General features: G+C 39.3%; 1 protein-coding gene across 3 annotated transcripts in view; it reads right to left on the bottom strand.

The window, feature by feature from the left end:
* Window positions 1-1090: 1090 nt before the first annotated feature.
* ACTR2 (actin related protein 2) overlaps window positions 1091-26670 on the bottom strand; it is a 516258-nt gene continuing 490678 nt past the window's right edge. Inside the window, exons 2-10 of one of the 3 annotated variants that reach the window (XM_075088389.1) lie at window positions 26419-26486; window positions 19971-20081; window positions 14283-14498; window positions 10151-10223; window positions 7635-7771; window positions 6686-6835; window positions 5868-6013; window positions 5328-5460; window positions 1091-4113 (exon numbers count right to left, since the gene is read on the bottom strand). In XM_075088389.1, the coding sequence (XP_074944490.1) occupies window positions 3943-4113; window positions 5328-5460; window positions 5868-6013; window positions 6686-6835; window positions 7635-7771; window positions 10151-10223; window positions 14283-14498; window positions 19971-20081; window positions 26419-26466 (1185 nt within the window). In that variant the 5' untranslated portion in view covers window positions 26467-26486 and the 3' untranslated portion in view covers window positions 1091-3942. Of the gene's footprint in view, window positions 4114-5327; window positions 5461-5867; window positions 6014-6685; window positions 6836-7634; window positions 7772-10150; window positions 10224-14282; window positions 14499-19970; window positions 20082-24020; window positions 24066-26418; window positions 26552-26670 lie in introns of those variants that run through there. The other 2 variants (XM_075088388.1, XM_075088391.1) reach the window with 2 other exon arrangements.

Raw genomic sequence — 26670 nt, 5'->3', positions numbered from 1 at the left:
AAAAAACCCAAACTTGATTTTTCACAGCATTGAAACAGCTAATGAAGCTTGTTTGTGGGAAATCAATGAAGTGCCTGCAGGGAGGAATTCACTACTGAAAAAGTTGAGGAGCAAATGTCAGCTGAGCTGTATTTAGTCTTTTCTACACAACAGCCATGTCAAGCAAAGCAAGCCAAAGGGGAGGAGTAGGGAACAGGAATTATTACCGAGCAGGGGTACAGCCTGATTATTTTCCTGACCCCCTTCCCCCAAGAACACACAGTGATGGAACAAAGATTTGGGTTTTGGGGGCTTTTTTTTTTTTTCCCCACTATTAAAATCCTGTCTACCTGTATCTAAGATGGTAAATATTTGACCTAGCCACTGAGGCAGATGCACCAGAGCCAAACTGCATGTACTGGTTTGCTCTAAGGAAACCAAGGCCATTATCCTATCGGGGACATGATGCCTGGGGAACATATATACCAAACAGCATGTACAGTGAGCTGGGTGAAGAGGCTAGTTGAGCTCGTTTCAAAAGCCAGATAAATGCATTATAATTAGTGGGCCAGCCACTGATCCACACAGCAAGTTGAGAACTACAACATTTCAGGTGCAAGAACTGCTTCAAACCAGTGCATCTTTCTAAATGCTGCACATTAACCCCTCATACAGTTGTTCTATCAGTTAAAATGAGGGATGCAGGTGAAGTAGCACATGAGGTCACACCACCAAGGATGTCTGTCTTTCCTAAACAGAGCATCATTATGTGGCTTCTGAGCTTAGCCAGGGATGCTAAAGTCAATACAAGTTGAGGGCTCTTCCCATTTTTGCAGTACCAAGCACAGAGCTTGAATTAGAAGAGATTCCTGTCCAAGGACGAGGATTTTATTTTCTTTAAAAAAAGAAACTAGGATGGAAGGAGTCTTGGCTAGAGAATGGAGTAGGGATGCTTTACTCACTCTATGACAGCAATCAGTAGGGAACGTGTTATTTTGTCATGTCAGATTTCCTCAGCCTAATCAGCTCATGATAGTTTTGTGATGGAAGTTAAGTTAGAGAAAAACTGACAGAACTGTGATTTCCCAAAGGAAACAAAGCAAACATAATCTACTTTGAAAAAAATCTGATTTTATTCTTGTATTGAAAAGACCTGTCAATTTAAATAGATGTTTATTTCCATTCACGGTCTCAACCAGTGTTGTGTTAACATTATTCAGAACTGTATAAAAAGCCATTTGCGTTACATCGGTTAACATCCTATAACACTGGGTGGGGGTGGGGGTTTGAAGCAGCTTTACATTAAAAACAGGATGTTCCCAAAAAACTTACAACTGATGCGGCACCTTCTATTCTAATTTTTTTAAGAGCTGAAGCATATTGCAAATACGATCAAGTTATTTGGTCTTAAAAAAAAAAAAAAAACAACAACTTTAAAACCAGGTTGCTTTCATAGCAAAGTTGAAGCTGTCAGCTGAGAGAACACACACATACACTCTCGCATGTGAACACACACACGGAGAACCACAATGAGCATAACTGGAACACCCCATTCAGTATTCGGATTATTTATGCGTTCTTCTGAATCCATGATAGCTGTAATTGAAAATGCTAATTGCCTTTTTAAATATATATTATTTAAAATGGAAACACAGTTTCCATGGAAACCCAAGATTCTGCACAACTGACACTTATTACTCATGGTGCTGTGAAGTTGTCTAGTGGAAGGGCCAAATTCCAGAACCTTTATTCAAACATGCACGTACCTAATCGAAGCCAATGAACAGGGGAGAAGATGGTTTAGAATAGGGGTTGCAGGGTCAAGGCCTAGATTTGAAAAATCACATGACAGATTGTCATTCAAAAAAGGTGTTTAAGTCATTCTTTGGTTTATTTCCATGATTCTCAACACTGTCTGAAAAGCCCAGAGACAGTCACATGAGAAACCATAGCTCTAAAGCAAGCCCACAGCATCTTTAAATCTTGTGTATTAAATGTTCAGAAGACTACCCCTTACATTCATGTCCCCAAAAATCTAGTAACTGCTTAAGTGCATGCACAGAGGCATGACCGGCATGCCTGTAAATTCATATTGTTCTAGTTAAGAGTAAATATAGCTGCAAAAAACCCCACCCACCTATAATTAAATGGTCATTACTAGCAATACTATAGCGACTGTCTTGTTATTAAAGAAATGCAGACATGCCTTCTGCCTGTTTGACTAGCTCAGCCAAAAGGAAGCCGTCTGCTTAATTTAAAGCAAATTTCAAGAATCCGAGGGAGTTTAATATTTCCATGTTTCTGGGGTCAATTATTAATGTAAAGATGTAGACAAATGGCAACTATATGAAAGCATATCTCATACATTCCAAGGTTTGGAAGTCAAAAGCAGATCTTAACTTCCTTATGCTTAAATGTTATGGTAGGCTTGGAAAACCAGTAAGAAGTGATACAATATGCCCATGAAAAGCAAGGTAGAACTAAGTCTAACTGGCATTCGTATGCAAGCAGTTTTTGCTATGCTTTACGTAAGGCAGATTTTATTGCAAAGATAGTTACCAGTCTGCTAGTAGGAAGAAAATACAGGCAACTATACTCAGAGAAGATGGCTGATAATTACTAGTGACAACTTCTATTTTTCAGAACAACTCAGCTTTAATGTACTTTCTGAAAACAGCATTTTCATCACTGGTTTTCACTTCCTTCCCCATCCCATGTTAAGTATCAAAAAATCAAGACTGGACAAAATGAATTGTGGATATTTACCAACCAACATCATCTCATATTCCAATGTTATTTTTAACTGGAACAAATATAGGTCATTCTTTATAACCTACTGCCAGTGGTTGTTTATAAATATCCGCTTGCTGCAACAAATGCCGGTCATTGAAATAATCATTTGCAGTAACTACTTGGCACTAGGTTAATGTACTTGTAAAGTTTAATGGAAGTGCATACAAGCACTTAGAACATCAGACTTTTAAAACTGGAGTTTTGGGGGTTTTTAATATCTATAGTTAGTTTTCACAAGCATTTCTGAAAAGTTTTAAATCTTGTCAGAAGTTTAGAGGCTCCTGTCTCAGCACATCTAAGTTTCTCAGCAATTACAGAATAGCTAATTTAACATTCTTGCTCCCTATGCTGAGACAACACGGTACCAAAATTTAGCTATAAAGAGAGGCATTTTTGGTCAGACTGACCCCCAGCTGTCCCATGACAGAAAAGCAACACAGCTGTCTCCTCTCTCCAGAAAAAGACACCTAAGGCCACAAATTTACATTTGCCAGAATATCAGGTGCTTCTCCACTTGTGGCAACTGTGTACATGCCCACTTAGAGAAATACAGTATGAAAGCCCCACCACCACCTTGAAGGATAAACCACCTCAGAAGCCAGTTTAGGCAGCAGTGCATATGGAACCACGTTACATTGAAACAGTGTGTTTAAGCCATTCCAGCTAGTTAAACTAGTTTCTAACAACGTTTAATCAAAATTCCTAATTGCAGGAAAGAAAAAAAGTAATCTTAATGTAGAGAGAGGCAAAAAGATGCAAAGATAACCACCACAATGTTCCAATAACAAACTCCTGTTTAAAGGTTTTCTTATGCTAAAAAAGGCACACAACCCCTTGTGAACTAGAGACAAAAGCTAGCAGTACTACAGCAATAAACCCTGAAGAAAAAGCCTACCAGAATTACCCAATTGCCTACTGGGAAGGAACAATGAAGTAGACAGGCTGCTCTTGCTCTGTTTTGTTTGCAGGGAAGTGGTCAAAATTTAATAGTCAAATTTAGCCACATTAAGAAACATTTAACAAAAGCTACCCCAAGAAACCAGAACAAAACCTGACCTTTGGGTCAAAAGGCCACAGACAGGCCCTTCCATAGCATGTAACTGAGTGAGTTCAGAGATTGGCAATAAAAGAAAAAAGCTTTAGACATGTGATGAGAACAAGCTTTGGGATTTATCGAACAGTCACACCAAGCTTTTCCAGCACACGCACTCCCTTTTCTTGGTATTCTTGTCGGGTCATCCAGAAGTTGTCTTTGTCTTTCATGATGTCTGCTAGAACCGCGCCACCCAAAAACACCATGTGCTTTCGGCGAGGTGGATCCTCAATTCGGATCTTGAATTTCTAAGAAAAAAAGAAAAGAAACTGTTACTAGGATTCTTGAAGCAAAGCCTTTCAAAATGAAAATGTGCTTTCCACCAGAACAAAGAAATGGAAACTGTTTAGTAAGAAAAATGCAACTGAAAAACTGAAATGTTAGCATAGGGTGCCCTGTGTGAGCTTCCAGCTTGCACAACCAAAGTGAAATAACTACTTTGCACTGGAAATTAGAGACAGCTATTGACACTTTCCCAGAAATTATACTTTCAGTGTATCCACAAAAAGCCCATGAGTCAGGACACAAAATTGAAGACCATATTTTTGCATTTCATGAACACAGTAAAGACTGAAATACTTCCTAGGCTTCAGTGGCTAAAATTATCAGAAGTTACCTGATCATCAACTCACAAAATATTTTAGAATTATACCAATTTTGGGAAGGGCAGATGGAACAGATTTTAAATTCACACAATCTAGACCAGCTTAACTAATTAATATTCCCTTAAACTCTTTGATACTAACTTCAAGACCAAAAGGGAGTACACAGCTATGTGTGAAATACTGTCTTAGTCTTAAAACATTCTGCACAACTGAGTCATTCCACATAGCTGCAAAAGATCTTTAGAGAACAATATATTAAGAAACAGGGAAGTTCAGTTTACTTCAATATCAGAAACTCCACTCAAAGGAATTTTCTCTGTAAATATCTCCTCCTTGAAAAGGAGATACCACTGCATTGTAATGCTACCTCTGTATCTTGTTGTCTGCTTATCACAGTAACCAATGAAAAAGGGAAATTTATTCCACTTGAAGGTGTGTGAGAACTCTACCCCCTTACTTTTGCATATTTCACAGCATGAACCAAAACTTCCAGAGATTTTAAAAAAAATAGTTTTTGCTCAATTATGACATTAAGACACAAAAACTCATTAACTTTTTTTAACCTTACTAGGACAAGTTGTGCCCTAGTATTTATAAGCCCATTTTACATTCAAACTAACCCAAGACTTCAGGAATTACTTGTTATTAGCACAGAGTAGAAGGTGGCGTTATTGCTAGAATATACACACAAGCCACCTATACGAAACGCAGGGGCGTGAAGAACAGAGAGGCAGCAATTTTTCCAGTTGCATGGAGAGCCACCCGCGGCTGCTGTCATTTCTGACTACTTGGTTCCCTCTAGTGGGGATTCAGGATAAACGTCGGCCCCACACAAATCGAGCAGCGACTCTACCTACCGAGAGTTTTTCCACATCTCCTTTTAGAACGCGTTCCAGGTAGAGCTGTTTCAGCTCCCGCTCCAGTCGCGAAGGCAGACCAGGGTACATGGTGGACCCTCCAGACAGCACAATGTGCTTGTAGAATTCAGACCTGACAAAAAAAAAGCCTTTGTAGCATCTTATAGTACTCTGTAGTACAAGTAGGTAACTGTATGTCCAGGGGAGCAAACAGAAATGGAAAAAACAGTCGCTACACAAAGACAGACTTTGCACAAGTTTGGCAGACTTGCTCATGCTTCTCCAGGCATCCCAGAAAGCAGCAGTAAAAAAAAAAATATTGTGCTTTCAAGATTTTAACGTTGCTCATTCCTACCAAAATAGTCAAGTTTCCAGACAACTGGCTAAGCTCCGAGATCTCAAACTGACCCCCACTCCCCATACACACCCTTCCCCAGCAGTGCACACAGTAGCATCTAAAGCAAAAGATGTTTTGTCCAAATGCAGTTCTCGCATCACCCCTTGCACCCTGACAGAGGGTTTTAAGTGTTTTGCTCTTACCTGGTATCAATATCAGCGGCCTGGATGGTGTTAAACAGCAATTCAGCCACACCCACCCCCTCTACATTGATTAAGTGAGGCTGGAAGAGAGCCTCCGGTGCCTCAAACCGTTCTCCACCAACTTTGATAATCCTGCCATCTGGGAGCTAGTGAAAAAAAAATACCGTTTAGAAGACTACTTTTAGCCACTTGGATACTAAACAAATCAAGAGGAAATGACCTACATTGTTCCCTAATGTTTTAAAACAGGAAATTGTTGATAATTGTCACCACTGCAAGAAGTCGTTCAGTACAACTGAAAGATGCATAACAATTGAAGAATTTGTCAATTTACATAGAGACATCAGGGACCAGAGACATCAGTACTGACGTACCAAATGTTTCTTTGCATTACAGCTCCTAACATCGATTTAGAAGAAGATCTTACAGCAAGAGTAATGCTTTCCTGTAAGTTCTTTTCTTCCATATGTGATCACAGGAAGTTTCCACTAAGGGCAAGTTTACCATTTGTATCACCAGATATCAGTCTCATACGTGTCACTGCTAGACGGATGAAGCTGAAACAATCTGACATGCTAGAGTAAGTCCAATTTCTTTACAAGTTCCTGTAATGAGTACAAAGTTTTATGGAAAAGCTGGAAAGAATAAAAGCTTTTAAAAGCCTTTTTTAAAAGAACCAAGTAATCTGATTCTACAGGCTCCTGTATCTGGGAAGCGAGCTACTACCAAGAAAAATTCAGAAGGAATCAAAGCTAAATGCTACCTGACTTTAAACCTGTGAAGTTTAGGACTAGAAAAAGCTGTCTCAAAACACTCACCGTGTATGATTCAACTAGTACTGTGGTCTCTAACGCCAGTTTCTGCTCCTGTTCAATGTTGTATCCCACATAACACAGCTTTTCCTTGATCATGCGAACAGTCTCAAAATCAGCAGAATGGTTGAAAGCATACCCTCGCAGTAAGAGGAGCTAGAGGGAACGTACTAGGTTAGCAGTAATAAGAGGAACAGTCCACACCTCTTTACCAGCAGATGGGTACATTCAAACACATATCTTTAAAAGATTGTCTCCCTTTTTTAACTGCAACTTTAGATTAAGTCAAATCCATCACAGTGTATCCGTTATTACCAGAAAAGTAGAATAGCAGCAGTATTACTCCAAGTGGGAGCATTACTCCAAGTTTTCTTCGTCAAGACAACTTTCAGTATAACCATTAGAAGATAACCAAAATAATTCTCATATTTAGGGCTTCACTTCAGAACACTCCAGTATTCCAGTTTAACCATAAGATTTGACAATCTAGAATGTTGCTTATATTTAAAACAAACAAATTAATAGTCTATAAAGCATACTGTCTTATTTAATCAGGAAAGAACCACTACACTATTTTCCACACGGTAAGAAAAAGTCTTTTTGAGAACAGCTGAGTAGAACTGGTAGAATATAATTTTGTTTTCATTTTATGTATCAAGAAAGCAAACTTTTGCGTTTTTCCTTCCCAAATACGGAATAAAAATCCCTTCCTACAAGACTGCCATTAAGAAATGGGAAGTCTCTGAATAATATCAATAATATCATGTGATATTAGATGAGGAAACATAATAAGGATATGCTGAAGCTATACAGAGAATACAGGAGTTCTTTACATAATTAACATATGAATAATAAAGGGAAAATGTATAGTGGTTTCTTCCTATCAAGGGATTTTAAACTTGAACCAACACACCACAGATACCAACCTCAACCTTAAAAATTCTCTCCAGCTTACCTTAATGAGGTACCTAGTGATATCCCTCCCAGCAATATCTAACCGTCTGGTGAGATGAGGGAGAGAGAAACCTTCATAAACTGGGCAAATATGAGTTACACCGTCTCCAGAGTCCACAACAACACCAGTCAACAAACCTAAAAGAAGGGGGGGGGTGGGAGGGTGGTGGTGGTGTGTGAGTATAACTTTTATTAGCACCTTGATGAATAGAGCAGAACAGTAGCAAGTTTAAGATAGCATTTTTCATTGTAATCTTAACACAACATCCCCCAGTGACCATTTTGGGAAAAGCAGTCACAATTTAAAATTCAGTTATTTCCGTTCAGCTGGATTTTAAACTTAAGGTTTTCAGAGTAACAAATGCTTTCATATACTTTTTTCAACGTATTGCCTCTACTTTTTCCTAGATGCTTATAATTCTACCATTCACAATTTTATCTGGTGTTTTGACATCTTAAATTGCAGCTTAACTAAAGAGAACATCTAAGATCATTAAATGCTTGTTGGGGCACAAATTACTCCTCAGATTCAGCTGTATATGTCCAATCTTATATTAATTTCTCGAATATGAAGAAACCTAGAGGTATTCAGGCCACAAGTTTACCCTGTTACAACTATTAGGAGTTCTTGATTTTGACTGGTATTCAAAAACCAAAACAATGCTTTCATAAGGTAGAGAATATTTGGACTGTACAGGACATCTCTCATTTTCTTCCCCACAGAAGTAGTGTTAGGCTGAATCAGATCCACTTTCACAGACTACAGAAGTTAACTCCAGTGAAAAAAGTTTACCACAAAATCATTAAATTCTAAGGTGTACAAAACTGAGATATCATAAGCATGTAGAAACAGAAGTTTCTACACCTCTCTAACAAAACTAAGAAACAGAATTAATGGTGAAAGTTGATTAGAAAATAGTTTTATAGTATCTCACAAGCTACCCAGAGCAAGAAAATGCACTTTAAGGGGAGACCTTAAAATAATGAAGGAACATTTAATATGTAATGGCAAGGTGCATTGGTTTGGCTACTCTAATTTACTGAAGCTTTGTAAACAGACGGCAAGCAAGTTGGTTATTTCCCTCAAATGAAGCAAAGAACACACCATGGTTCAGTTGTGTGATCAGATCTTCAGAGTTATTAGTGAACCAGAGTAACTGCTATGCAACACAACAAGCCTTGCAATTGGACACATGCAGTAAGGAAGGAAATAGGTGTAGTCTCCTGTGACTGACTAACTCCAAAAGACAGTTGTAAGGAATTGCTAAAGAATTTCCTGATTAGAATTAGGTTTTGATATATAAACCCCTTTGCTTTTAAAAGGCACACGAGCACACAGAATTCCAGGTAAAACACTAAAGACTAATTGTTGCTTTTAACACACCAACAAAATGTGCTGTACTGCAATGAGGCATGTCTCTGTATGTAATTTCAGCCACCGCTTTAATCTTTAATGTAGTATAATTAAGTCGGGTGTTTTAAAGGGCTTTTTTTGATTTTTCAAAAGTAAGTATCTATTTATGTGCCACTTGGTTTTTTTATCTTCGTAGGTCTTCAACTTTGTTTTAGATGATAATATGTAGAAACACTGTGGACTACTCTAAGTTGTTTCCCATTTTATTATTCAAAAAGTAATTGAGCACTAGATGGTAAAACACATGTACAACTACAGCAGAATTTAAGGCTGTATACGTTAGTCAATTAATACTTATAAGGAATCAAACCAAAGAAAAACCAAGGTGGGGGATGGGGGGAGTAATAGCACAGGTTGTGGCAAATAAAATTAATAGCCAGGTCTGTAAAAGTGGTTTTGGTTCAACTAGTTTTATTGACTTGCTTAACAGGACCACCCTTCCCGTACCCCATCTTTTTTGCTCTTGGACATAGAAACTATGATAACATGTTAACAGATAAGGATATTTGTCTTCCTATGTGACAGCTAAATACACCAAGCCACTAGAAAACAGATGGAAGGAGTCATTTTATTAGAACTGATGTGCTTGAGAAACTTCTTGAAGTCCTAGATGGATTGCAGTCAATGGTAGAATTTATGTTGAATTCAGTGAATCCATCATTTTTCTCCTCAGACTGAGGATCATTTATTCTAGTTGATCTACAGCACAAGAATCAACATTTTTAAACTGAAAATAGTGCAAAAGTCACTTAGTCATCTTCTGGAAATTCACTTATGGTGATAATTTTTTTTTCCTTTAACAGAAAATCAAAAGCATGTCATTAAGACTTGATGCCAAAGGCTGAATGACTACACCCTGAAACAACGACAGTTTTGATAAACCAGGTTTTTGCATTTACAAGCATGTGTCCACAGTTGGTTCATGAAAATAACAAAGACAGGGGCACCTATCAATAGCTCCTCAAAACAAAAAGCCCATAAATCAGAGCTGAGCTTACTTACAACAGTATTGAATTAAGCCCAAGACCCATTAATACTGTATTAATTTATAAATGTGTTGCTGAGCCAAAGTTCTAAACAGATCTTAACTTATCTTTGCCTACCTTGAGCATACAAAGTAAGAACAGCCTGAATGGCTACATACACCCCAGAAAACTGGTATGTCTCAAACATAACCTGTAAGATGAAGGCAAAAATTAACATCCAAAACAGGCCAAATACTTAAAAGAAATTTCATAGATGTTTGAAAACTGTATTTCTAAAATTCTGTATTTTTACTGATCAAAAACACTTTCCAAGAAATTTCATCACACAAGTTCTATACAAACATTAGAAACTTACTTGCTTTACGGCAGTAAGTAGTATATTCAGTTCTATACCTTACCTGTTCCCACAAGACAAGCCATATGAAATATTCCACTTCTGTTTAGTAACAAAAAGTGAATAGTTACAAGAAGCCCACATATCAATTTCAGCAGCTTTACTAAACCATTTTCTAAAGTGCTTAATGAGCAGGAAGCCATACTTGTAGACTAGCCAAGTACTTCATTGTTGAAGTGTGACTTGGGAATGAATGCTTGTTAAAGGTGTATGTTCTAAATATAATGAAGTTCAGGATTTCCTTTTTATTCTTCATATCAAGCCCTACAGACTTTGTACTACTGTACAAAGTAAAGTAAACACCAGACTCCTACACATATGGGTCTAAAATAAGCCAAGTGTCACAGGTTGTTCTCTGCATTTGGGCTACCTTCTTCCCTTCTTTAAAGTACAACTGATTACAATCTTCTACAGTTAGTGTAAAATCCACTACAATTGAAATAGTACAGGTAGGGCTAACACTGTTACTACATACAGAAAACCACAGGTTTGCAGAATTCTTACTGAAACATGAAAAGTAACTGCCTGTCTTGTAGACTAGGTTCCCCTAGCCACCACACTAGTTTCAGTGAAGAAAGAGACTAAGATTATAGGATGTAGAGTTTATAGGATCTTGTCTTCTTTATAAACACAAAGGAGGCCAAGTAAACTAATCATACTGTACAGCCGTTTTCCCCTCAAAATGCTTTACCAAGAAAAATGGATGAACTCTGATTATTCCAGCACATACAGAATTTTTGCCTTTGCTGTCTGCAGCCTCCTGAGCACTTCTGCAACTTCTAGAATTAGAAACTGATTAAATCCTAACTACTCCCACAGCTCAAGTAAGATATCTAAATATTTTTAAAGAAAAAAAGCTGATGCCTGACAATTTTAGAATTCTGAACTATTTAAAGAACCTCCTCTGGTAGAATAGTGTGATTTCGAATGGCTGACCCATATGAAAAACCTGATCCTTGCAAAGTCAAGTGAATTATTTCTTAGCTGTGTCAAGCACACCACAAAACCCCTGGAAAGTCTGATGCCACCTTTCTCAGGATATTTACTGTGAGCATGCAGTAGAGCGGAAGTCAAGCAGAAAGAAACACAGAGGGGGTGAGCTGCAGAGCACCCTGCCATGAAAACATCACACTTCGGGGTTTTTATAAACCCCCAACGTGAACTGGGTAATATAAAGGGAAATTTAATACAGTAATCAGGCGCATGGGCTAAGCATGAGCAAGACATGATTCGGCTGGCTAGTAACTTCCGTAATGGCCACAATTTCGCACTCACAAAATACCTTCAGAAACAAGAAGCAGCAGTGTCTGCCAGAAAAGGAACAGTTGAAAGGACAGCAACTCAAAAAGAGATCCCATTTGAGTAGTCATTGTCCAAAACAAGCACTATCCCCATGGTGAGTCTTTCAAACAACCCAAGTGCTTATAAAATCATACCACAAAAATCAATATTCGAATGTCATTAGTTACTGCCTTCACATGTTGTACTAAAACATAAACAGCTTTTGCAGTGGCTTCTATTACCTATATGCAGGCTTTTGGGGGGTTGTTATTCTTTCTTTCAAGACATCTAGTTCTGCCCTATTTGACATGAAAAATGCCTTGACATGGGACATAGATGTTAGCAAATCTTCAGAAGTAAACACTGAGCAAGATGTTCTGAAAAGATTCTTCTCATGACAGCAGCTTTTGGATTACCTACAAGGTGATGTTCCAATTGTGCATAGAAAGGAAGAACTAAAAACTGTGAAAAAAGATAAAGAATACTAGCTTGGGATTAGGGGAAGCGGCTGCGCTAGAGTATCTCTACAGCTACATGATATGCCATTACAGTCCGGCTGCTCCTGAGGGTATTACAGAATGAGAATACAGCAGGTAACTAAAGGCAAACAGCAAACAGTCAATCTGAGGAGCAACCAGCATCTTATGCATGCTATGAAAGAAACGGCACTTTTAAAATATAAATTTTACAATATAGCTGTCCTGTGAACACTGCTGCTGCTACTATGTGGCTGGGTTTGATGGAGCAATGAGATGAGGAAAGAGAATTACTGGAAGTAGAATGAAGTATAGCATATACAATATACAATTATCTATCATCTTGATATGGTCCAGATGACTAAGCTTTTCTTTGAAAATGCTACTGCACTGTATCACGAAATGCAGAGACATTATTATGTTTACTGCAGGTTTTAGGAAAAAAATCTTAATTCAGTCCTCTGCTTCATACTGGGCTAGCCTCCCTGAAAAGGAGTTCATGTCAAAAATTGAAGGAAAATGACTATAAATATGTTGCAGTTAAAAACTAAATATTACTAGTCCTCCTAAAACTGTGATCCATTAAAAATATTAATAGAAACCATGAACTTCTGTTTAATTCAAATTTCAGTTTACAAAAATGGTTTCTAGTTCTCCCTAATCCTCTGGATCATGATTAAGTATCTACAATTTCTACAGTGGTTTAAAAAAAGCAAATGGGGCAATACAAATAAATTATCGGACTTTAGAAGCCATAAGACTTTTCAATTTAGGATATAAAATGACTCAGTCCCAGAATAGCTAAAAGCCAGCCTTTTGTGTTTAGCCAGAAAACAGAAACAAGAACACTGTTGTAGACAGCTGACAAGCAAAGAAGCCTGAACAGGAAATTCAACCACTCCTGCTCCATGGAGGCCACCCAGAATAATCTGCTACATCTATCACACCACAGCTGACTGATATACAACAGACAGTATTACTAATGTTACATTACATAATACTTAGGTCCCTAATGTCCACAATTGCTAAGAAATGCTGAATTTAGGTTGTACAGTTTGACTTCTTTTTCACAAGTTTTTCCAACGTTGCTATACTTCAGTTGCTCCCAAGTCATTGAAAGAGATTACCCACTTTGCAGAAAACACTACTGTAGCTGTGACAACAAAAGGATTTTAAAGGAAAGGTCAGCATGTAAAGATAAAGGTAAATTCTTGTTAGAGTAGCAACAGATTTGGGAAAAAAAAATATATATATATACACACACAAGCTTTCATATTCAAAGTTCTGATAAATGGATAGTTTCAGACTTAGAATCCATTTTTTCCTGCCCTACCAGCTACTCCAATTACACACTTTTAAAATTACACTTCTGTTACACTGAATACTTATGTTAATTGAAAATACCTATGGCACTTGTGCAGAAAAACCCCCAAACAAAAAAAAAATCCGAGAAACTAAACTTTTTGTTCTCGTCAAACACTACTGCTCTTCAAAACTGAGTCTTTGTCACATGGTACTACGGCTAAACATATGCATCTGACAACCTACATTAACACAATGTTCAGATGGAGCTTAGGTCACTCGGGGCAGCACTCGAGATCTAGGATCCCAGAATCAGGCTTTCCTTCTTAGAAAGCTTTGGTTGATAATCCCTAGTATCAATCAAAGATTAGTGAATTGGTTGTCATCACACCTTTGTCTCAACTACCTCCAACAACACTGGTCCATCTGGTAAGCATCAACTTGTTCAAGCCTCCATCTCCTCTGAGGCATTACTGGCTTACAGAAGTCCGAGCCGTTTAAAAGTAATGAACAATCATCCAATAGCTAGCAATCAATATAACTTGGATACATGAAGATAAACATGTATTTCCAGTTCTGTGTTTTAATGGTGATATGCTTGAGACAAGAGCCTGCTTATACCTTTTGAACGAGATCCACTTGTTTGAATTTAATCACAGTAGCCTTCATGGCTATGGCTGAGGACAAGTTACGGTTAGAAAACAGAACTGCTTTGCCTCAGACAGATACCAGATGTTAAAACCTCTTAGTGATACTCAATGACAGTATATATATCAGTTTCTACTAGCAGACATACCTCCACTATCTTCTCCCTATTTTTAGTTGGATTCATGGGAGGTTCTGTGAGTAGTATTTTACAATTTTTTGTGTCAATATTAAGTTTTTCTGGTCCAAAAGTGTAATCCCAGAGGTGCTTCATATCATCCCAATTTCGAACTATGCCATTCTCCATCGGATAATTCACTTCCAGCATTGAACGTAATTCACTTGCTTCATCACCAACCATGAGATCCTGTAAAATTTTAATACAGAAACATGTCAGTGCTTGCAAAGTTTTCTAAACACCAAAATCCTCAAGAATGATAGTGAACCACTCCAGCCTGTGTCCAACTGTGTTCTCAAACAGTGCCTATTTTTTAGAATTGTTTTCAGGTACTTAGGAGAGAAGTAGAATATCTTTCATGTAGTATTTAAATTTGGCTGTTACACATCCCAAACCTTTTCTAAAATAAACTTTATTAATTCCAACTTCTGATTAACCTTAAACAAACCAATAAACCCTGTTACAGCTAGACACTACAAAGACCTTTATAAGGACAGATGTTTCTCCACTACACCTCAAAAATTCTTTTATCAAATACTAGTTTCTAAGGGCTGAGATGCAAAAGAGCACATAAGGGTAAGTAGGTGGGATTGGCAGAATATTTTTCCATGCATGTCGCAAATTTCTGTGCACAATACCAAAAAGGAATAATGAAAGGTGAATAAGCATACCGAACAGTAGCAAAAGCAAGAGATTAGGAGTTCCACACTAGACATTAAAAGAAACAATGGTTTACATATTGCCTATGTCAGTAGAGTGTGAAGAGACACATCTAAATATAAAATACCGTCGTCCATTCCATGCCAGACGTCCCAAGCCAAAAACCCCAGTAATGCATTCTTACACAAATACCACCAACTAATGCATAGTTTGTATAGTCATTTCACACTGATAAAGCCATTTGTTTATTAAAGTTAGTTATGCAAACATTGCACATTCAAATTAGTAGCATCATATCTTCTCCTTTCCCACTTATTTCCCAGAGGAAGTATGCACAGTAACATCTTATCTTTGCTCCCTATTATATCCCATACTTTTCTAAAGAAGCCTTAACTGACTTCCTCGTAGTTAGCCCATAAGAACATATTTCTAGGTACCAATAGCACTGTTTCCATACTAATATTATATTAAAATTATTACAAAAACCCAGCTGCTTCATGCAAAAATCGGCCACCAAAGTCTGCGGTCACTGCGGCACAAAATTTTGAAGAGAGGGTTACCCAACCTACTATTCAATGCTAGGGAAAAAGATGCACAACAAAAAAAACAGCGTCCAGTTTATAACGCCTTTTTTTTAGAAGTAACCTAAACAGTTACTGCTTATGTAAAAAGGAATTTAATTGGAAATAGTTTAAAATCAATCCATTCCTCTTCCAACCCTCTCACTGACAAGGTGTTCTGTTTTCCCTTGCACAGCAGATCACACTTCATTTCTCTACAGAAGACAAAAGCCAAGACTAACATTTTCAACCAAATGTACTCTAGTGAAACTTACTACAAAAACTCCACCATCCAGCCACATTACTCCTGAGAATTTAAGACGACAGAAACTCCACCAGTTAAAAGAATAAGAAGCCTTTTTTGTGCATTATTCTCTGAGGCTCTATGCTATCAAACAGGACAGCCCAGGAAAAGCCGCTATTCAAATGTGCAATGAAAGTTGCACAAAACTTTCACATCATTTTAAAACAAAGTTAAAGGGCAGAACAATTGCTCTCAAGAGCAGGCTGACAAGCATGTGCACTTGGTAGGTGAAAAGGAAGGAGGACACCACAACTGAATTCGCAGAGAGGAACCAGTATCACAACATCCAATGTTTCCACACTTTGGTACTCAGTAATATTTGTCTAACTGAAATCTGAAAGTTTTTTCAAGCTCTTAGTTTGTGATGTTAAATACAGCAATTTCTACTATTAAAGATGCTGAGCTCATGTTGATCTTTAAGAGTTATTCTTGCATCTTGCCAAACTACAGACTATGTAGCATTTAGAAGCAATAAATGAAATATTCCCATGAATTAGTTGCTAGTAAACCAAAGCAATGAACAACGTCCAAAATAAGTATGTATTCAAATGTAAAATGTAAGACAAGACAAAACAATAGCATCAAAAGTAACATAAGGGCTACCAGGTCCCATCAAGCATAAATGGTAAACAAGCAGCACAGGGGCACCTCACTTACCATCTTTTTGTTATTCTACTTCAACAGGTCAAGAAAGGTGAAGAAAGAAGGTAGAAGCAAGAAAGTCAGAAAAGGCCTAAATGAAATTCTCAAATTATTTTAAGTACACAGTAGAAATAGGCTGAAAAGAGACGCATGTACAGCGGGAAATGATCAAAGTTAGTTCAGTTAGGGCCAAGCTAACATACTCAGGATTTCAGATTAAAATGTCTCTTTAAAGGAAGCTATTGCTGCATGTCACTGGCATGTCATGTTTATGCATCTTACGTTGCAAACAAGATCAGTATATCTGCCTCTTTCTCATGAATAGGATTCTGTGCATAAATATTCTGTAACATTGGAGTTTTACCCTGGGCAAGGCATTTATACGAACTAGATATGACTCTGCACAAGGCATTTTACCATAACTAGCTCTGACAAATGCTAAATTTTATTTTAAATATTCCGCTTTAAACGCCCAAGAACTGAAAACTTAACATTAACGTATTCACCTATAAGCAGGCTAATCTGTTCACATATCATGGAACAAGTACCCAAAAAGAACTGAATAAGAGATATTTATTTAAATTATGGCATCTATTCTCAGAACGGAAACAAGCAATCATGAAGGGCAGTAGCAGGAGTACTGTCTCCAAGCTTTTTCCTTATAGCAAGTTGTGGAGGTAGGAAGATAATTAAAGCAGCTGGGAAGCACTATGAGAAATCTGAAGTGCCTGCATATAAACGTTTTCACGATTATTGAGATTTTTCCTCCTTCGATTAAATTTACTTTGAGTCACCTAAACTATCAAAAGCCATAGGATAACTATCAGCACATCAAGGCAAATCTACTTATTCTGCAAACTGTATCAGAGGAAAAGTGCATAGAGCTTCTGGCAGCTGCCTCTGAAGAGGTCACAGTGCGGCCCTCTTCATCACTTCAGATCCAGAAAATTACCTTCTCCAGGCTGTCTTTGGCAGAAACTGTGCAGAACCGTAGGTCTGATCTGCCCTAAAATCCTGTTTTAACTAGTCAAAGCTACTCGTTAGTCCTGACTTCCTAAGAAGGTTATTAACCCTCAAACTTGCTTCAAAGATTAGTAAGTCAGTAGAAACTAAGAGCAACATCTATGCTTCTGCTTTTAGAGTTTTAAGGTTGCAATTTTAAGCAAAGTAATCGCAGTAATGACTGAACTTTCGTGTTTTATGTCCCAAACTGGGGAGTCTGAGTAGGACAAAAGGCTACATCCCTGCTGCTGGCTGAAATGAGAATCCAGAAGGAAAACATGGACAAAGCAACTTGAAATTGGTAACTCAATAAATGGATGATAACCATTGTTTTGATCAGCTTCCAGACTTTTCAAGCATTTCTGAATTTCACAAGAATGACAGCTTTTTCTGAAGTTTTGAAAAGTTAAACTGATAATCTTCTTGACAGCTTCCTTTACTCAGTTTTAAACTTATCCCATAAGAACTTGCAGAGAATGACTAGATTTAAATTTTGGCATAAAATTCAGCTGCTAAAATAATTCTTGTTTTTTTAGGAAATCTGTAAGAATCTCACAAAGAAAAAAGGCACTCACACTGAACATGTCTCCCTACTGGGATACCCAAAGTATCTGTGGCAGGGATTTCTTCTCTTGATACACTGCTTTCTTAAGAAAGAGTGACAAGCTATTATAGGCAGACGCTATAAAACTTCTAAGAAGAATCTAGACACAGTTCATACTCCCTAAAACACACCCATGCGATCCATGCTCTAGCAAAAGATGGGCAACGCATGTGAAATTATAGTTTACTGGTTCTTTCGCACTGATCTCATAGTAATTACCCACTTCTACCTCCTATCTTTCCAATTCAACACTGTCACCTGTAATGATATTAAACTAAGTTATCAGACAATCAGAGGATACAGCCTGTCCTGCCAGTTTTGGTATCAGATCACCTGGAAAGAAAACATGATTCCAACAATGAGATTTCATGCAAGAGAGTACTGAAATTAAGACTTGTAAATCGCTGCATAACTTCTGTAAAACTTGACCAGGACCTCCCTGAAGAAACTGTCACATTAAGTTGAGGTAGGTATCAGAAGAAACACCTCTCCCTAAGCCCTGCAACAGAAAGGAAGATGCTTTCCCTCTCCTTACAAAAACTCTAATCTACTGTGAAAGGGAAAGATCTCTATCCTTTCAACCAAATTTTCCCAGCTGACACAAGGTACGCAGTATTACAATATAATTTTTTTAAAAAAATAAAAGCCCATTTTGGAAAGGCCTGATTGTCCCTCATCCTCTTGACTTCCTAGTATGGCCTTCTGGTGATGCTACTAACTTTTCACAGGCAGCAGAAAAAACCAGATAACTGAAGTTCCCCTTGTTGCCCATAGGGTTCTGAAAATAAGGAACAAGACTGGGCAGATTTTTGTTCTTTTCCTTTCACTAAGCTGCTCCTCAGAAGCAAGAAAGAAAGCAAAATTGAAAGCCTGTATGTGTGTGGTTCTACTTGACCTTCACTGGCCTAAGTGAGGGCTTCTACAGTTCTGCATCGCCTCCCGCTTCTCCTTCAAGTTCCTGCTTCTGCCTTGCTCTCAAGCTGGAGCTGGCACAATTGCCTAGTAAGGCAGTCAAAACTTTACCTGACAAAGAAATTGCTCTTTTTCAGCTAGATCAGCTCATTAAAGTGGCTCACCACATGACTGCACAGGCAGCATGACCAGCGCAAGGTCAGAATGTGTGGCTGGAAGCAAGAAGGGAGGATGTGACCACAGCAGGGCCAAGACAGTTACTGAAGCCTGTATTGCAAAAGCAACTACTAACATTTGAAGCATTACTCTGTAATTACAAAATAAAGTGAGAAACGATAGCTCCCCAGACTTCAGAAGAAGATTCTCAAACAGTTAGGGGTGTGTGTCCATTCCAAGCTTGGAATATCGTCCCAAGATGAAGCAGCCTGAACACAGCCTCTCCATCTTTAAGTGGTATGGAACACCTACGTCTATCAACAGCAAAAAGAAAAGGAAACAGAAACAATAGAAACAATGAAATGCAAACACAACCAAAGTTAAACATCTTATACAAGATCACAGATGATCAACTGTGAGTAGAAAGCACACAGTATAGGAAGACCTGGAAGCTCCAGCAGTTCTTCAGCATTGTCTCAAAATCCCACAGTATGTCTCGGTGACAAACATCAACCACTTCTGTCTCATTTCTGCCTTCTAATCTTGACATCATTTACATATTGGCATTTGAAGCTTTGTGTTGCCCAGAATCACTTGAGCCCTACCTACTGCCTCCTCAGTTATACTACCTGAAGGCCTCCAGTGCTTTAGATTACCCTCTTAGCTTTGTAGTTTGTGACAGGCTACAGAAATTAATCAAGAGATACTAAAACAACATAAAGAGGAATTAAGGAAAAAGCATTTCCAAACTTTAGATAAGCCAAAAGCTGCCCTAAATATTTTTATCTGTCAGAAAGGAATAATAATGAAAAAAAATTTACCTTGATTTCAATGTTTCCCACTTTAGCAGTTGATCTTATAATGGGTCTTCCAACCAAAGCTGGAAAAATGTGCTCTGGAAAATTTGAGCCTGCATAGCCACATTTCACAAACTGAAAAGGAATAAATAATTTTATAAGAATAGGTATTACTTCTGTTTACCAATAGAAACCTGGTTTGGGGTAAAAAAATTAAATCCCAGATGTAAGAACATGTGACCCACTGGCAACCAACAGGATTATACTTTCAAATCAATTTTACACAATTCAGATGATGCATAGATGTATAAAACTGAACTAAAGTATTTTCCAGAATGTTTTCTAAATCAGACTGTCAGATTTTTGAGAAATGGTATTACAACAACTAAGTACATTGAGAGGTGTAAGAGAGTCCAGTGTTTGAATCTGGATTGCTTGCCACTCTATACAAAAAGTTCTCTAGCAACCTGAAACCCATCATTTTGTAATGGATCACCTTATAATGAGTACCTAACAAGACCAAATTAAATGACCTTTCCAATCGGAGCACACAGTAACATAATAAATTACACATCAGGAAAAAAAAACCAAAACCTTGTGAATTCAGGTGTTTTGCTGTTATAAGAAGTGTTTTAACAGTGAACTAGCAGATAGTCTGTGCAAGTCAGATGGGTTTCTCAGAGTTTCATGATTTTCAGGGTTTAAGGATAAAAATTATGAGTTTGCAGTAAGCAGTTCTAAAACCAACAGCACAACCAACACCTCGGCTGACAGTAGTTCACACCGAAGAGGATATTCTGAAAGAGTGTTTGTTACCCAAATAAGTACGAAAGGAAGCTTTGTATCACTGGGTCCCAAGGTAGTATATACACTAAGAAAACAGTCAGGATTAACTGAGCTTTAAAAAAAAACCCAAACAAAAAAAACACCCACAAACAAAAAAAAAAAGGCAGAACAAAATAAAACAAAAAAAAAGGCCCACCACAGTCACTAGAGGAAGCGCAGTTATAAAACAAGAACTTTAAATGTGCCAGCAAGAAGTTACAATTTTAGCTCACAGTGATCAACAAGTTATGCTCTTTGGCTATCCTACTCTGATGTTGATATACCATACTCTGATGTTCTGCCTGCAGTTCATACAAAGCAGGCTTCTTTTTTGATGTATGCTGAGCGTACTGCCCTACCTCAGCATGCCAGAACATCACCCTGCAGTTCCAAACTAAACATTATGCATTTTCATCTGAAAAATTACTCAACCATCTAGGTGTAACAGCAGTAACACAGCATGACAGGACCGTTCAGGTTGGAGTGAACCTCAGGAGCGCTCTCACCCAACGCTGGGCTCAAAGTGGTCAATGCTGAATTCAGACCAGGCTGCTCAGGGCTTTGACCAGCTGAGGGTGTTAGAAGGCTCCGAGGACAGACAGTTCACAGCCTCCTTGGGAACCTGTCCCAACAGCTTAATTATCCATTTCAGGTTGTATTAAAAGCCTTCTGCTAGAATTTCCAAAACATTCACCGAGTTTTCTGAAGTCATGTCTGAAGACTGCCACTGACATAATTATCACAGTAAAGAGCACAGATAATTGCAGCTGCAGGGAGAATTCTGCCATTACACTAACGGCAACATGAAAAGCCACCTTCTGTTGCTCTAAATTATTCCCCTTACTGCATTAAAAAGGGCACCTGTTTTGGAAAGAAAATTTTGGAGACAGTTATGGAAAGAGCCAAGAGATCTTTTAATTAAAGTTGGGCTAATTCGGGGGGGGGGAATTTTTTTCAGGGAATTCAGGGAATTTTTTTTGCTTTTTGTGACCCTAATTTCTTTCACCCATTCTGTGCTTGCTGTCTCCAAAGGCGGAGCTGTTTGGAATACCTGAGGAATGACACTGTGTGTACAACTCCTTTTGCTTATTCTACTTCAATCCATGGTCTCTGAACAAGCAAGTACTTATCAACTCTTTTGCTTATATTAAAGCCAGAAGTACCTAGGAGTTACATTCAAGAATGCAATGCTGCTATGAGAAAGCAAAGAGTAGCCACAAGCATTTTTGGATCACCCTACCCGAGTTCACCAGAAGACTTTAGAAGAAGTTTTATACCAGAGGAAAACATATGAAACATTTTGAAGGACTCAGCTGAGTCCAAATAATGGTGTCCACATTTTTTAAAAAAATAAGCTCCCTTTCAGACTTATCAAATTACTGCATTCAGGGAACCACACAATTTTTCTTGTGACTACAATATTTAGGTATGCTTGTTATAAATTTCATTGTGCAGGACCTAGTCAAGCTAGAAGAAGTTCTGCAAAACAGCCCATACAATCCCATCCTCCAGCTTACGGTTTCATAAATTGTTCTGAACACAACCATACACACCTCCAGGTAGCCCATGCACCTTTACACCCATATGTTTGCTTACAGCTCTTCCTCCTTTTCTTTCCGCCCTGCATGAATCAACCTCCCTACCAGTCATCACCCACTGTGTTGGTCAACAGAAGTAACAGGACCAGCAACATCTAAATGAATCTTTACAACTCAAGCTGCTGCAGCACCCCTCAAGAAGCTCCGCTAACCCGCCTTTTAAATCCTGTGGACTGGGCAAGTAAACTCTGAGGTTTACACAGCAACCATCGAGATACGTGACCAAACTGGCTACTGCAAAGATCAGTGAGTGCCTCTTGGCCAACCTTAAAAATACCTCTTGAAATCACATACAACTATGCTGACCTAGAAAATGCCAGCCTACAAAAATACTATTCCAAGTCCTTACTGTTTGAACTGTAATAGTAACTTCCAGTCCCCTTCCACATTAAATCCTCAACACACCCTTCCGGGTAGTCATCAGTGCTAGCAACTAATAAATCCTAGATTTTAAAAGCAGACTATCATTTCTCCAACCAGCCTAAAACACAATCAAAACCAGATTTAATCTATGTGAATGTCAAAGAGCAAGATTAAGCTTGGACATTCATGGTCTGTTCCCCATCTCCTTCAGGCTGGAACAAAGAGCCTTAAAAATGTAATTTTTACAAAGTTTGGTAAACTCAACAGTAGATAAGATGGGGCAAAAGGTTTAACTCTCTTCCCCTTCAAATTTGAAATTTACCCTCCCCCAGGCTACATGACAATTTGGTGAAGATGAGAACAACTCAGTCTTGTATATCAGCTTTCCCATCAACGAGAGCACCCCCACTGTAGCATTCTCCCTGACAGGATACTGAATATTCAGCTGGTTTGGTAGGTTTGCAAGGATATAACGCTGGAAATTACAGCTGAAGAACCAGACTTGGTAGAACTACCAACAAGTAAATGCACCTAAGAAACACAAACATACCCATATAACAGATCTTGGAACAGTTTTAGATTTTTGAAGGGGTAAAAGAAACATAAGATACTTCTCCTTCCTGCCCCTTACAGGAGATCCTCCATAATCTTCAATTAAACATTATGAACTGCAGCAGTTTGGAATATAACCAGCTTCTCTTTTCTAGTGCTGTACATTAAATACTCACTATTCTTGCCAGTCTCAATTTGAAACTCTCTAGTAAGATTTAAGTGCAGTGTGCTTGTCTCTTCCATCTCTTATTGCATACACCCCTTGCAACAATTATCATGTAATTTCAGTACGAGGCTCAGTATACATCATGTCTCGAACAATAACACCAACACTCAATGAATTCATGCATCTCTGTAAGGAAGCCAAGGGTTCATCATCATTCATTTTTGCACGTATTTGCTATACATTCAGAATGTTTTAAGAATAGCTACTTAGCTTGCCTGTGTGCAAGACCACGTATGTAAGAAGTTTTACCATATATAGTTTCTTCTCCATTTCACTGTGGTTTATACCAACTCTTTCACTTCCTACTGAGTCATCAAACAGTGAGAACTTGTATGTATAAGTATTCTTTCAAACTAAAAGAATGAGGAAGCTCACAAACAGGTCATGTGACAAGTTTGAATACTAATATTCTTATCAGGTCTCTGTGCTTGATTCCTTCCATTGATGCAACTCTCAAACAAAAACCCTAATCAAAATTAGAGCAATTTTACAGGCCACTAAGTAACTTACCATTAGTCCTATACCAATAAAAACATCCATCTGCAACGCTTTAGACCTCTACGATGCCACTGCCTGCCTCTCTGCTACGCTACGTGTTGCAAGAACTTCCTTCTAGTCACCTCTTCCTCAAAGACCAGTTGCAGCCAGATACATTGGAAGTCCTACTGCAGCATAACACAAACAGTGCATTTCAGAGACAAGCCTAAAGTTAAAATTGCAACTGGATTTTTCTAAAGATATTATTAATTTTTATCTAGTATTTCTGGCACCTGGCAAGAGATCTAATTTCAATCATGGTTTTAAGTATGACATACCACAGTGTATAGGACATCATTCTGACATAAAGCATCTCTTCTTCGTCATACAGAAAAAGTATTAATACAAAAATACTGGTTTGACAATACAGGACTACTTGATGACCTCAGCATGCAGTTGAGGCCCAGGAAGATTTACCGAATGGAATTTTCTTCCAGTTTAATTATCCCAATTCTAGTTTAATTATCCCAATTCAACCTAAATATTTTGAATTTACTGATTTAACAATTATTTCTTAACATGTTGCTCTCCCACACAACAAACTCTGTTGCCAGGGTACTTCCACACACATGCTGTTCTGCTTAGAGGCCGAGCGCAGCAAGACAAGGTGAAGTGACACAGGCCCCTCCTCTCGGCACCTTCCACTCTTCTAGTTACTTATATCCTGCTGGCACAACTCTCAGAGGAAAAAAAAAAAAGTATCATTCCAAGATGTCTCTTGATTTAAAAGCAAACACGGACATGTTACACCGTACAGAATCTGTGTTGCAAACCCAGCTTGAGAAATGGTGTAAAAACAATGGTTTCTACCCCATGCCTCACACCTCGTTGAGACTGGCCACAGCACAACGCTGCTGTCGCTACTGGTATACTAAACATTTTACAACTCAATGATTTATTGCTCTGTAAAGGACTACACTAAAGGATGAAGCTCTTTTTTTTTATATGGGCCTGACAATAAGAGTATTAAATGATGAAAAAAAAATCCCAACAAAAAAGCTCCCATGTCCCTTTTTAAGAGGAAAAAAAATGGCAAACGCCTTCTTTGTTTCTTTCCTCTTTCTAAATGATAGTGTAAAAAGTGCCCAAAGGCACCAGACCCCAGACCTGTTAAAGATAATTTTTGCTACAGGAAAATTGAGACTACATCAGAACTGTCAGACCCCAGAACTGTCAAATAAGACATTCTTCTTCGTGAGCCAATCATTTCAGACGCTGATTGGAAAAAACTTCTAACTCAGGATCCTGAGTCTCTAACAACGCCATCCTTTGTCTCAATTATTCCCTCTTGGGCTTCAAAAAAAAATTCTTTATTACAAGTGCTTATATAAAAAAATATATATTTTTTGCCATTCAAGAGGTCTTTACATGCCGTCAGCTGTGTTAACTCTCCACAAAATATTTCTTTACTAGAGGAAACTCTAGATTTCTAAACAGAACTGCCAAGGGGAAATAGCCACCTATAGGACCTTATCTGTTTGCTTTAAAATGGTATCTTTTTCACTTCCTGCCGAGGCGCCTCAGAGCCTGCCGTGCCACTGACAAAGGATGGATTTCTGGTGGATGCCTGCACGCTCACGGAGGGCAAAAGAGGTGAGAGGATGGCAAGGAAACCTTTGGGGCTCTATTGATTTAAAAAATGCCAATTTTGAATATGTTGCAGATCAGGAGGGTATGAACGAAAGGATGACGCTCCATTTTGACCAGCGGCTGCAAAAAGAAAAAAAAAAAAAACCACACCAAACCCCCACATTTCCCTAAAACTGATAATTATGCACAGAGGTCACATCCCCGATTGCTCAATATATAATACGCCCGTTCAGAATCCAAAAAACTAATGGCATTTTTGGTCAAGCAGTCGCTGCTACAGAGAATTTGCTCGGGACACGGAGAGAAATCAGATATTCGTGGTATAACAACAAAATGCCGGGCGGGGGGGGCGGCACCTCACCCGCGCACCGGGCTCATCACCATAGCACCGGGGACACCCCGACGGCAGATTTTGCTCAGCCGGTTTAGAAACGGGGGAACAACCGAGAAAGCGCCGGGATCGGCGTCTCCCACCGCCGGGCTCCCCCCGACCATTCATTCTGCGGGTGTCCCCGTCGTTCCCCTCCCCTGCCCGCCAGCCAGGGTTGGGGGGGAGGGAGGGGGGGGACGCGGCCCCGGGACGCGCCTCGGCGGGGGTGTGTGGTGGTGGGGGAGGCGGCCGGGCCCGGTGCCGCCGCCGGCGGGGGCAGGGCGGGTGCGGCAGGCCGGGCGTGCCGGCAGGAAGCCGGGCCAAGCCGGGCCGAGCCGGGGGGGCGGAAATCGCCCTGCTTCCCCTCCCCCCCCCGCCGGCAGGGCGGGACCCGGGGACGCAGCGACTCACCCCGGTGCCGTTGTCACACACCACCACCTTTCTGCCCAGCGTGTCCATCCCTGCGCGCCGCCGCCGCCCCGCACCAACACAGACACAGACCCGGCCGCCGCCGCCCCGACCTCCGCTGCCGGGCCCCCCCGCCCGCGCGCCCGCCCTGCTGCCCGCCGCGCGCGCACGCCGGAAGCCGTCACCGCCCGCCACCGCCCAATCAGGGCGGTGAGAGCACCGCCCCCGCCCCGCCCCCGTTGCCATGGTGGCGGC

This window comes from Phalacrocorax aristotelis, chromosome 3, assembly GCF_949628215.1.
Source record: "Phalacrocorax aristotelis chromosome 3, bGulAri2.1, whole genome shotgun sequence".
In the NCBI taxonomy this organism is placed as follows: Eukaryota; Metazoa; Chordata; class Aves; order Suliformes; family Phalacrocoracidae; genus Phalacrocorax; species Phalacrocorax aristotelis.
The sequence above is the reverse complement of the archived record's forward strand: the minus strand, read 5'-3'. Positions and strand labels throughout refer to the sequence as shown.